The sequence below is a fragment of the Buteo buteo genome, chromosome 10 (assembly GCF_964188355.1).
Source record: "Buteo buteo chromosome 10, bButBut1.hap1.1, whole genome shotgun sequence".
NCBI lineage: Eukaryota > Metazoa > Chordata > Aves > Accipitriformes > Accipitridae > Buteo > Buteo buteo.
In genome coordinates, this window is record NC_134180.1 from 10,052,816 (window position 1) to 10,065,926 (window position 13,111).

General features: G+C 41.6%; 1 protein-coding gene across 8 annotated transcripts in view; it reads right to left on the reverse strand.

Moving 5' to 3' along the window:
* Positions 1 to 104: 104 nt before the first annotated feature.
* SOAT1 (sterol O-acyltransferase 1) overlaps positions 105 to 13,111 on the reverse strand; it is a 31,315-nt gene continuing 18,308 nt past the window's right edge. For 7 of the 8 annotated variants that reach the window (XM_075038565.1, XM_075038561.1, XM_075038566.1 and 4 more), the window contains 10 exons: positions 11,251 to 11,533; positions 10,046 to 10,124; positions 9,264 to 9,345; positions 8,511 to 8,556; positions 7,258 to 7,387; positions 6,756 to 6,853; positions 6,161 to 6,259; positions 5,519 to 5,654; positions 4,534 to 4,679; positions 105 to 3,667 (listed from right to left, as the gene is read on the reverse strand). In XM_075038565.1, coding sequence (XP_074894666.1) covers positions 3,611 to 3,667; positions 4,534 to 4,679; positions 5,519 to 5,654; positions 6,161 to 6,259; positions 6,756 to 6,853; positions 7,258 to 7,387; positions 8,511 to 8,556; positions 9,264 to 9,345; positions 10,046 to 10,124; positions 11,251 to 11,533 — 1,156 coding nt within the window. In that variant the 3' untranslated portion in view covers positions 105 to 3,610. The remainder of the gene's footprint in view (positions 3,668 to 4,533; positions 4,680 to 5,518; positions 5,655 to 6,160; positions 6,260 to 6,755; positions 6,854 to 7,257; positions 7,388 to 8,510; positions 8,557 to 9,263; positions 9,346 to 10,045; positions 10,125 to 11,250; positions 11,534 to 13,111) is intronic. The other variant, XR_012651990.1, reaches the window with a different exon arrangement.

The window sequence follows — 13,111 nt, forward strand, 5'->3', positions numbered from 1 at the left end:
AACCCCACATACCTTACCCTGCCCCAGCCCCACTCCCCTATACCCTCCTACAAGGCCTCCCCCACCTCCCAAAATCACAAGCCTCAGAGAAGAAAGAAACAGGTCAAGGTGATTTTTTTTTTGCTCCCCTAATAGCAAAATATATTTCAACTGCCGTAATACAGTAGATTATAAACAGGTCTTTCGCGTGACAGAACACAGTACAGGTTGCATACAGGGAACCACTGGTGCCGGGGCAGGCAGCAGTGTGCGGCAGCTGCTGGGCCACCCTCTGCTTGTGCACCTCTCCCCTGCCATGGAGGAGGGGCAGCGATGGCTTCTTGCCCTGTCTGCAAGCACAAGGAGAAGAGACAAGGCTGAACTCGGCTGGCTCAGAGGTACTGCAGGGAGATGGTTCATTACCCTGATGCCACAGAGCGCGTGGGCTTGCTCACACTTATGCTGGACCACTGTCCTTCCAGCCCATCTACATTCAGAAGGTGCAAACTCAGTTCAGTTTTCCTTTAGCGAGTAGCCTGATTCATGTAATCCATGCTATTTCATATTAAAAAAATACATCAGGATTTCCCACCCCCCTCCCACCACAGCACGCAGCACATGCCTTAGCTGTCACAGGATAGCATACAGTTAGCAGCTCAGAGGCAGGACTGCTTCAGCTCCCAAGGCCAGAACCTAAATACCCCAACAGAAAGGACATACTAGGCATGAAGACTCTGCACAGGTTCAGCCTTCCTGAGAACAGACTGTCACCTGCACAAAAACCAGGACACATCTCACCATACTAATATTGATTTTTGTGATGTTATTGAGCAAGGAGCTGCAGCTGGACAGGTTGCCACTCAAAAGCTGGAGGCTTCCCACCTTGGAACTGAGGGAGTTACCACGGAAGCAAGCTGCACAATTCTTGTGTTGGAAAGAACCACAGAAAACAGTATATATTATTATTAAGAACTTGTAAAGGGCAGGTTGTGAACCTCAGCATCCTCATTATTGTCCAAAACACCATACTGCTAGCTCTGGCACTCACAGCCTAAAAAAACTCTAACATGGTATAACTGACTAATTAAACAAGCAATGTGCAAAAGACTTAGTATTTGCCCTCCAATACTCTTGAGAAATACGAAAATAAGCCCAAATTCAAAGGCAATTTTAAAAAAAACCAAAAAAAACCCATGAAATTGAAAGTAATCCCAATTGTTAACACTCTGACAGCACAGTTGCCAGATGCCTTGATCTGCAAGGCTAAAAACTTCAACCTGTCAAAAACTAAGACTAGTTGCAACAGCTGAGCATCCCTTTCTAGTTGCCTTTTGCTTGCCAGATGCTCAAGCCCTCAGGCTTCAAGCACTGAGGATGCTGACACAGTAAATGCTGATATTCTTTATTAGGAATATGACAGCGCCAGCTGCAAGGGAAACACCAAAACTTGGCACAAAGTACCATGATTTGATCTCTTTTTGAGAACACTGACAACAGTAGCAAGACCTGACACAGGCATCAAGACAAATCGAGTCCCTAATCCATCACACCCTATGTGAGTGCAATTACAATTGTACATAAGCATTTTGAGCACCACAACTAAGTAGTACCAGACTGAGTTTCATCCTATACTAAGGAGCTGACAAAGCAGTTTGGCCAAAGGGTGGGATTTTTTGTTTGTTTTCTGTTTGTTTGTTTTTCCAAAAAGGAAGCTTAGTTGCTCCAGCATTTCTATGCCTTCCTCCCACAAAAGCTACGGTGAAAGATTTAAGATTAATCAAACTGAATGAGGATAAAGTAATCCATCTCATTCTCAGGATTTTATATATCAATACTGCCAAGTCTGAATATATACATGAACGCCTTCCTCTGAAACTAACCCAACTGTTTCAACAAACAATTTCTAGTAGAAGATATTTTCAGAGGAGAGTCACATATGCAAACACTGTATTTGGCAAGTTTGACCTGACATAATGTCTTTTCTGAAAAGCAGGATTCCTTCTTTCAGGAAGCTGAAAACCCAGAAGAGTTTAAGTATCGCCTAGCTTTCATGAAATTACTTTTGACTCAGGTTAGTAGAAATAGAAGCCCAAAAGATAGTCATAAGTGGATTGGGAGACAAGTCTATCAACAGTCCTAGTACTGCTGGTATTCAATACCTAGGTTGTAGGTCAGTAAGGAAAAGCTGTTACCAAGAAGTGCCAATAAAGAACATTTGAGTAATTCAGAAATCCCTGTGACCAAAGTTAAGGTACCTCCATCATGACCCTCCCTCTCCAATAATGGGAACTGCAGTTCCAGTAAAACTAAGGAGATGCATACCCAAATACTACATAAGTTCCCTTTTGTGCTTAGCATCTGACAGAACAAGGAAACTGAAGGGACCCTGCCTAATTAATAGATACTGAAACACCAAATTCACATAATGCTTCTCCCTTTATCAGTGTGTATGGGAGGATGTCCTACCTCTTCAGAAGGAAGAGGGCAATACCTAGGAAACTGGTCTTCACCTGAAGTCCCCACTGGCGTAAGAGCAGATGCAGGCAGATGAAAAAGCAGCTCTGACTCCAGCCACTGGGTCAACCCTCATTTCCCACCAACGCTGTTAGAAGCCATTACACGTTGGTGAGAGGCACCAAGATGTGCGGGCATATTGAACTGGACGTAGCCATTTCAGATGAGAATGTGCTATGTACCTGTAAAGTTGACTGTGTTTTCTTACACTTGGGTCACAGTATTTCAAATCTTTCACACTAAAAGTCTTAACAACTTGTATACCTTAAAGCACCTGCTAAATAAAAGCAAAAGCTCTTTTATGTGTTAATTATATTAAGAGACTTGATTATCTGGAAAGGAAAAGCTAGAAGAAAAACTAGCCCTCAAGTCACAAGGCCCTTCAGAGAACAAAAATGCTGTAAGTCAGTTGGGAACTAAATGAATACAGAGAAAACAAATTTTCAGTGTAAAAAGTCATATAAAGACTGTACATGCTGTGCCCTGATTCTCCAATGCAGCCACAAGTAAACTGACAATCTCCCCCCTTCCTCTGCCTATTTTAAATGTGTAGGCAGCCAACATACATAGAATACAGTTCAAAGCCACCCAGGAATACTTTGGCTATCTTCAGAGCAAGGAGGCAAATACTCTGTTGCTCTGCCACTTGTCTGCATCACAGCAGCAGACAGGATCACAAAGAACAGAAGTTTTGTAGACACCCCATTACCAAAAAGGAGAAAAAAAATTGCAAAGGGATGGCTAAGGAAGATGGACGGACGCCAACAATGAGCTACTAGCAAATCTGACTAGACTATCTATTGTCCAGAAGAGCAGCAACTTGGGGGGGACCCCTGGATGAGTAGGATTCCAGTAGACTCCATCTTCAGCTCAATGTTTTACTGGCATGGAAATGGCTCAAAGTGGGACAGCACATAGTAGATGCTGTCTATGAAGCCTGTTGCAATCCAGGTCAACTGGTTTGCCGCAGTGATGTTAAAAAAAATTATAGTTTCTCCCCAATAATCAGGAGGCACAACTTCCCTTAGAAAAAGTCTGTAGTGAGTTAGGTCATTGGTCCAAATACTTGGAGGACAACTCTGATCTTCTGCGATGACACAGCCAGAGCATACCACTTTTACATCTTCATATGACATGACCATGAGCGTGGTTTTAAGTAGTCCAGGAATGTGGGCTGCAAAACATGGAGAGGCAGTTAGTCACAGGCAAACAGCACCAGATGTGGTGTGGTCTGCTGAAGTCAAACTTCCCCAACAGGAAAGATAAAACCACATTTTCATATCCTGCAAACCTATTCTTATCCTCACTGAACAGCCTGTGGAAGTGCAGCTACAGCCACAAGCTGTTTGCCTGTCACCCACCTTAACCCCAGCTTGATACATCAGGTAAATGCTGAGTCTAGTAGCATATTGCATTAAGAAGCCAGTCATTCAGGATGGCACACTCTTAACTGAGGAGAATCAAACTTAAAATAAGAGTTTGCCTGAGGATACCTTTGGTTAAAACTGAAATCAATTAGAACAGCAAGAAGTTTTATGTAGAACAGAATCTGGTACCAAGAAAATGAGTTGTAAGTCAGAGAACGTAACACCAACAAAATCCCAAACTGACCATTTATAGGCAACCAATTCTCACTGCCACCCACTCTAGCCTGGGAGAGGCCCAACAAGCTGTTTTTGTGGACCTCCTAGAAAAGTTTCTCCTGACCTCATTGGCCCAGTGCTGCACTTCCATTCACAGGGCTTGAATGGCCTAGCGTACTCTCAAGTAATGGCTTATGTCCTCAGAAATGTGGGAAAAACACTCTCAGTTTCAAGTAGTGAAATACTATCAGCATAGAAAGAGCACTAATGAAAGCACTTTTGTTAGAAAAAGCTTTCCTAGATTGTCTACAGTTTCTAGACTAAATAACTCCTAATGAACCGATACAGCATACTGCCAGAAAGGCTCATGCCATTTAACTTCTGCCCTGTCTCCACAGCAAGAAAGGAGAAGTCACTCGCATGGTCAGTTATCCCACAGGAAAGGCTAGTCACTCACATTTTCCATAGGGCAGTACTGGCGGGCATACCACTCCTGGCTGTAGAGGCAAATGATGACACCTTGGCCCAGAAAGAGGGATGTCCACATGATCACATTCCAGATGGGCCCTTTCCGACGGTCATTAAGGATGAAGTTGAAGACCACTGGAAAGAGGTGAAATGAGAAACATCGTTCAGAAACAAACTCAGGATTAAAGAATCAAAGACCAACTGATTTCATGGGATCTTTCACTCCCTTCACTTCATCTCTGGAGCAACAAGGCTGCTCTGTGAGGTCAGTATAGTGCAAGAAAATCTGGTTACGCCTGGCAGTAGAGCAAATACTATGAAATGATTCTGACATTTACTTCCAATAAGTTTGCCAACGAGCTGGCCCAGCTATAAGCCTCTGGGGATCAATACTGTATGTGTTACGCTGGTGACCAAAACATGCTGGCAGAGGTGGCCTAGAGTTTATTAGAGCCCTGTAACTTGTTCGAACTCAAATCCCAGAATGAAATGCTAGAGCTTTAACTTCTAAATGGTCTCTCTTCCTCACTGCAGTAGCAAAGTAATACTTGTCTTACACTATGACTTTAAAGAGGAAGACTTCCAGCCTGCTGACATGCAGCAATTCAACTAAGGCTTGGCAAACAGGAAGCAGTGCTATTTTAATATGTACAGTGTCACATGAACAGCAGCCTCTCTCTCTTCCTCCCCATCCAGACCTTGCTCATCTAAGTCCCAAGCTTCCAAACCCACTGTATGTATACATATATCTATTAAGCTACTTGGCTGTAAAAATCCATTCACAAAGTTTGGACCCACAATTGCAACTCTTGGACAAGAAACAGTTCCATGTGTTAGTGCCCAAAGGATAACTGGCATCAGAAGAGCAAAGCATTCTTGTTTAAAAAAAAAAACAACAACAAAAAAAACCAACCAAAAACCCCACAATTCACAAAACCCACAACCCACTCATATACTGTTTCCTGGGAACTTACTTCCAAAGCATGCAAACAGGCAAAAGAGAACTGGATAGCAGTAGCCAAAGCAGATGCTCAGAACATATTCGTGCACAGCAGCTGATACTGTGAAGACAGATAGCATAGCTGCTGCTTTGAACTTCTTACCAAAAAACTGGAAGAAAGAAGAATACCAAGCATTATAAACTACTCTGCTATGTTTTTAGTTTCATTGTTTCAACATTGGTTTTAGTTAGTTTTTTTACCTGAGCTAAGAAGTGCCTGCTCCAGCCAAGAGGCATACATGAAATGTTAAGTGCTTCACAGAGTACCTTGGATTTTAGTGTTTTTCTTTAGGCATACTTCCAGTCTCCTGCATAAGCACTCAGGTTGAGCCCACTCATGAAGTATCTACCACAGCTCATCAAAATAGTACAACATGAGTTCAGACTGTTGAGTCAATCCTTACACTCCTACATCTCAGGCCCATATTTTACACACAGTAAGGACTTGGAAATGAGCAACGGATCTCTAAAAAGCACAGTGGCTACCCACAACAGCTGAGGCAAGGCATTTTTGTGCTTCTCAATGGACAGTGATGCTGCATCTTGACAAATGTACTGTCTTGCTCGGTGGTTAAATCTTTAATTAACAAAAAGAATACATCTGCTTGTTACTCACCCAAAGGAAGTCCCTGTAGGCATAGTAATAGAGCCAGTCATGTACTACCACATTCCAGGTTCGGTAGTAGTTTGCATAAGAAGTGGAGTTCCACCAGTCCTGAAAACACAGTTGAAAGTATCAATCTAATCAAGCATAAAACATTCTACAGGTCTTTTCTGGGATATCAAGTTGAAAAATATTGATCAGAATAATACCAAACTAATATAAGTTGCACTGTGAAATAATGCATTCCATTGCACTTTCACCGTTCTACTCTGTATATTAAGTTTGGTTTCATCCCAAACTGCAGTGGCTGAGATGATAAAAGATTAAAAAGAGTGCTAACAGAGTTATTGGGTAGGTCTGGTGGCTGGTTCTGTTTGTGCACAGGGTATATTACCTTAAAAACAATTCAGACCACCAAGTAGAAGTCAGATCTGTTCCACAGCACCACAACAAACTTAAGCCCTAACAGCATAAGCAAACAAAAACCTGTGGATGTTTTGTTTGGTAAAACAATCTTCAGTTTCCTCTTCTTTCCTTTTCATTAGGAAAATGTATTTTAGAAGCTTTATAACCCTTGCTTTTATAAACTATAACTCCTGCTTCTTACCTTGTAGAACATCCTATCCGCAAATCGCAGCATCTCAGCAAACGCATTAAGCCAACAGTGAAGGAATGCAAAGAAAACCAGGAAGAGAATCAGTACACCTAGAAACAAGGTAGATTCAGACTGGTTTTGTAGTGTTTTCTCTCAGCTATAAGCAAGAACATGTAATGCAGTCAAGACTGTTCTTACGGGCACTGACACAGATAAGCTTTATGCTACCTATACAAAAGAGTAAAAGCATTTCAGCTTCTCTCCACACTAGGCCATGTTTACCCAGCGGGCAATAGCAAGGTTGCCACAGAGCCTAGAACTTGACTTAGAAGACAGTTAAATTCAAACCCAAGCTTTTATTTTGTGTTGCTGACTCTAAAGTTTAACACCATAATGCTGAAGTCTGCCCACAAGACCTCCTTTGCTGATCCTTGCCTATCACGAATGCATCTCATATGAAGCATTTCCCCTCCCTTCTGCCTCTTCCATAGTCACTCATGAATCTGGGTCTTACCTGGCAGAATGGAGTTGAAGATGCAGAGGACCAGCCCTCGAAGATTGAAGGTTTCTTGACTACCATTGGGAAACTGAGGAATGCAGAGTCTCACAAAGATGTAGTAGGCATAGAAAAGTGAACCAAGCACCTGGAACAAAAACAAAAAGTTGGACTCCATAAGAGAAAATGCACAATTAACACACCACCCCTTGACAGTTCTAGAAGAGTAACAGCAGCTGCCAACACAAGTCAAAATAATTTATTTTACATTGCTGCTAATAAACTTCCCTAAGGGTCCAGGCAGAAAGTAAGCCACAGCCATCTCTGTACCATGTTGACAGCCAGGAGCAAAATCAACTTGTCTTTTCTACTACTGCAGCTGCAAAAGTTTCTCCTAGCTACATCAACTCAGAAGTTAGGACATAAAAGATCTGTGCCAATGCCAAAGTAAGCGGGGAAAGTATCCTGTGATCTAGGTCCAAGACAAGGGCAGAAATAATTGAAAAATATTTACTATAGTTAAATCAAATATTAAAGCTTACTTTTAGCCCAAAGGGGATGTTTACAGGCCAAACCACCTCAGCCCTTCTCTGGCTCATGAACCCATGTTCTGGAAGTTGAGCTCAAAATGCAAGCCACTGCTTTAAATACTCTGACTGCTGTAAGCCAGGTGTGTGCTTTGTCACTCTCTTTTGTGAAAGAGCAAGCAGTCAGTGTCTTTTTCATGCCTCGTTTTCCCCCTTTTTTTTTTTTTAATTGTTTTGCTTTTTAAAACATGAATGCATGCTGTTTCTCGCAAAGCCATTACTTGGAAACACATTCACAAGAAGCTATTGAAGCTCACGTCCAGAAATGTGAAGATCAGGTCAACCTTAAGCTCAAATAAGCACTGAAGATTTGGACTCCAGGCCTCATTATTTCAAAATTGGTCTGAATATCTGCAGACAGGTAGCTGTGCCAGTGCAGTACAATATAGCATCACTGTAAAGAAAGAGCGCCAGAGCATAGATATTGCGCTCCCCATACACATATACAGCTTTGGTTTGTATGGAACAGAGTCTAAAGGTTTGTTTAAGCAAGGATTTTTTTTTTCTTTGACACAACCATTAGTGCAGCAAGATCACTGTTTCTTGTTTTAGTCACTGAAAAGTATTCTTTTCTGTTAAGCCCACACCAAGTAAACAGTGATTTAATGCCAAAGGGAGAACTGTTTAGCAATACAGTTTAGACAATATCTGAAAGTGCATTCTTCGGAAAGCTGCACTACTCACCTGTGCAAACTTGGTAGCCACATAGCCCCATCTTATCGTGGGATTCCTAGGGAAAAGAACACATGATATGATATATGAACAGGACCCCAAAGCAGCAAACACCTCCCTTCTGTTACTCACTTTACCGAACTATACTCTGAAAAAATCTGGTTTTTGAATCCCAGAGTTCTTAATTTCCTGGCATCCAAAAGATGTCTGCCCAAATTGCTGGTGCTTCACTTTCAAATACAGCAGGACAACTATGGCAATTCCATAAATGGAAAAGTATCTGGAAGGCACATTATGCAATTACGTAGGAGGTGGTGATCTGCCCGATAGTCACGTAAAAGACTGCTGACTCGACACTGTCGAAGTGCAACCCAGCAAAGTACAGAAAAGTTTGGGAGTTCCCAGTTTTAAAGGCTTCAGCCTACCTCTTCAAACTCAAGAGAGGGCTGCTTATTAGCACCATGTAAAACAACACACAAGCCTACTGCAGGAACTGTGTATCATGAAATATTCAGTAGCAAGTTCTTAATTTGTTTCACTTCAAGTGCACTTCCCAAAGAAATAAAACCAGAATGGTAAAGTCAAAATACTATTAGCATTAGAGTGAGTTTTTGTGACCAAGTCCTGCCCTTGCCAGGTTACTGACTTAACTACATCTTTATGAAAGCTCTAACTCATAAATTGAATAGATCACATCCAGGGATGCTTAATGTTGGCTTCAGTTTTTAGACTACTTTAATATTCTATTGGTGTTGCTTACATTACCTGGGATAGTTGTCTCTGTAGATGAGGGTGGGAGCAAAGAGGAAGTACAGGTATTGAGAAATTCTGGGAATAGGTACTGTGCCTGGAAGAGGGGGAAATAAAAAAAAAAAAGACACTGCCGGTTTTTTTCTTACCAACAGTTCGGTTTCCCCAGTACCCTTTCACAACATAGAACTCTTATCACCTCAAAAAAACCCTCAGTCTGGAACTAGAGGTATGGGATTTGCAGAGAATACAACAAACTAGACCTATCAGATGGAATCGCCCTGCCATGAAGCACAGTTAACAAGTGACTAACAGGTAGCGCAGTGCTAACACCTTGATATCACGTTTCCTTTCCTCCTAGGGAAGATAGGAGCCTGTAACGCCTGTATCAACACGTGGGTTCATGTCCAGCTCTAGCATGCCTTGCTGAAAGAGCTTCTGTGCTTCTACAGTTGCTGTCATTTCAACTAGAGCACTGAACTGGAGGTGTGCAGGCAGCCCCTAAACACCTTTTGCTCCTACAAGCAGAAATAAGGAGTCCTGTTGAAGAAAGACTTCAAGATACAGAGATGACTTAGACCTGAACAACAATCTAGCTTGTTGCCTAATACCAAACGAAAAGGTTCAGGCTAAAATTATGATGCAAAAGGCCAGCCTAGAGCCTCGTGACCTCCCCATCCAAAGCCACCCTTTCAAATCCTACCTCTCCAATTCATGAGGGTAGCTCAAAGCAGTGGAGGGAAAACAAGAGCTGGTTATGCACTGCTGTCAAAAAAAAAGCAGGGCAAGTTACTCACTGGACTTGTCCTTTACAGAGGCTAAGACTCTGGGTACATTCTCCCGGATGAATGAATGAGCCTTCATAACAAGACGAACCTGTAAGACAAAGAGAATATCAATTTAATACTCTCACTTTCCCAACTTCCCAATAAAGACTGGATCAAGCATTTTAAGGTAACACCTTCAACATCCTGGTTTCTCTCCAATTTACTACCCCTTTCACAAGGAAAGGGCTGCTTCCTCTGCCCACAAGCCTGTTTAACTGACATGAATTTAAAACACTGCAAGGTGAAACCTACAATAAAACAATCATGGCTCAAGAGAGTCAAAACACATCTCATCTACACTCACAGGACCACATCATACACAAGGATTCTGAATAACACCAGCAAGTCACTAACCAATTAACATTAATTTAAAATTGAAGGAAAAAACCCTACCCATTTCAATAGGCCAGTATGTTTCAAAGTCTTGAAACCGACTCCTTGAAGTTAGATGTGTACTGCAGCAACTACCACTACACTGGAATAAGGCGCTGCCCCATATAAATAGTCCACACCTACCAAGCAGGACTTTTTGTTTGTTTTAACACTGAAAGACCAAAAGAGGGACTAGTCCAAAGTTAATTCTCTAAGCCTACACTCTCATCTCTGAACATCCTTGTTTTAACCTGATGGTCTAACCAGTCCTCCACACTCTTGCACTCTTCCTCTCCTTCTCCGGAAAAAGAAAATTCCACTTTCAATAAAGTTCTGACTACAAGACAGACAGTTGCTTCTTGGGAACAGAAAGGGAAACAGGAACCACTTGTTGACTACGTACTTGCCTTTTTTTTTTTTTTTTTTTAAAGAGGGATGTTACAGCTTCCTTGTTAACTATGGTACAACAGGTTCTTAAAACTGGTTTTAAGCATTTAGCATCCACAAGACAACTAGAAATAAATAGAAATTCAGCCTTGAAGTATGTTCAGAAAAACCCCACAGTAAAATTTTAAATACAGGGTAAAAAACCCAAGTGGTTACCAGGTCAAAATGAAGTTTACCACCTACTTTGTCTCATTAGACTTGCTGCCTGTAAGTCTGTCTTGAAATCAAAGCAAACTCATCCACAGCCCTAGCTTAATTTAATGAATAAAAGCAACACTTGACTCCTTATGAAAAAGAACCCTTTCCATTTTGAAAACAAGATTCAACATATCCAAAGATACTGGGTAGGGACCTACCTGTTCCAGTATTACAATAAAACGGGAAGCTGGAGGCAGGGCATACGATATAGCAATATAGGTTGGTCCAAATCCAAGCCCAGCTGTTTGGAAGAGCGTGAACAACATCCCGTAGAAAAGAGAGTGGATTACACGATGGGAGGAACTGTAGTAGCCTTGGGCCCACCAGACAAAAAGGTTGTATGGAACAATAACTGCGGCACAGAACATGCACAGCCAAGTACAGAAGACGACTGGGAGCTTTCCAAAAACAAAGACCAAGAGATCAAATCCTAGGACCAGCCTAGAAGGCACAAGGAAAGAGACAATATTCAGTGTCCACTGTTTCATTAGAAGTATTTCTACTCCGTTAAGCAGCTACAAAATGCAAAGCTTCCAGATCATAATTGTTTTACAGTCTAGATAGAAGTGACTGTGGCAATTTTCAGCTCAGGAACAGAGGGCTGTCTGCGGCAGATTTAAGTGGCCACCCACAAGCACATCAGAAAATAAGAGATGAAGGACTCATGCCATCAATGCTGTCAGACACAGCTTAACTTCAAATCCCATAGGGCTTAAGCACATCTTTAAGATCAGCATGTGCTTTAAGAGTACGCTCAACTCATCCCGGTTAAGAACAAGCACGTGACTAAACGATCCACTGCTGAACCAGGGTCCAAAAGAGCTTTTGGGGAACACTCCAAAGACATCATCACTATTACATTAAGAATCAGTTCTTCCCAGGAGTTTAACACTTAAAGAGGCTTTTTCTCCACCTCTGTAGGCATGAGGTATTTTAACATCTAGCACTCAAACCTAATTTAATTCTGCTTGTGGAAACTGTAGGCATTCCACATGGATTCAATTCAGAAGTCACCCAAAAGGCTTAGGGTCATCAGATGGTCAGTTCAAATATGTCCACATGGTGTGCACCAGGTACTTTATTAATCAAGCTTAAAACATAAGGACATAAACAAAAGGATGTTCAACCTTACTGGCTAAAGTCACCAGAGCTTACTCCTACGCAAAAGCAGCTCTTCTAAGACAAGGTCAGAGAAGAAGGTAGTACAGAGTACACCAACACAATTTATTTGTTCTCATGCAGAGGCTCAGTTGCAAACTGGATCTAAACTATCAGATCTAGCTGCGACCACAGCAATGATATTTTTTTTCCTCTTTTTTTTTTTCTAAAGTAATCAGAGAATCCAGCCCTATTAGTTGATTTTAGAGGTAAATACCTGTTCTCCCCCAGTGTCCATACACTATTAAGTTAGGATCAGCTAAACAATATTCAATAGTGCACAAGCTTGTTCTTATACCTAGACAAGAGGAACAATAATAATCAAGATACAACTCTAGTTTTTTACACTGAGGATCAGCTAATCAGCAAGATAAACATGTAATCCTACTTGTGTACATGGGATACAGCTTGCCAAAAAGATACTATTTAAAGCAACAAGCCAGTGTGAGGAAAGCAGTCTTTCGCAATCTTGTTCAGAACTGGCTACCTACAAAGCACAATCTTAACCAATATCCTTGAGATTTTTTCCCCAGGAAAAAGAAGTTCTATTTATATTGGAGCACAAGTACAGTGTTCCAGAACTGTCATTTTTAAACAGAGGAAGGACTGCTGAAGTATTTAAACACAGTCCTCCTCCTTCAAGCAACACAAGCAGCTGAAAGCTACTGTTTCATTGAATATATTCAACTAGAGCAGTCCACATTCAATAATGACCCCTTCCTTTTGCCAGCCTTGTGATGAAGTAAGAGAGTGTTAGGCTGAACTGTGCTGGCCATAATTCTCATGGAATACAGCAATCTGTAGGATTTTCCTAACATCTAGCTATCTGATTTGAAATGATCATATACCCTCAAGAGGAAT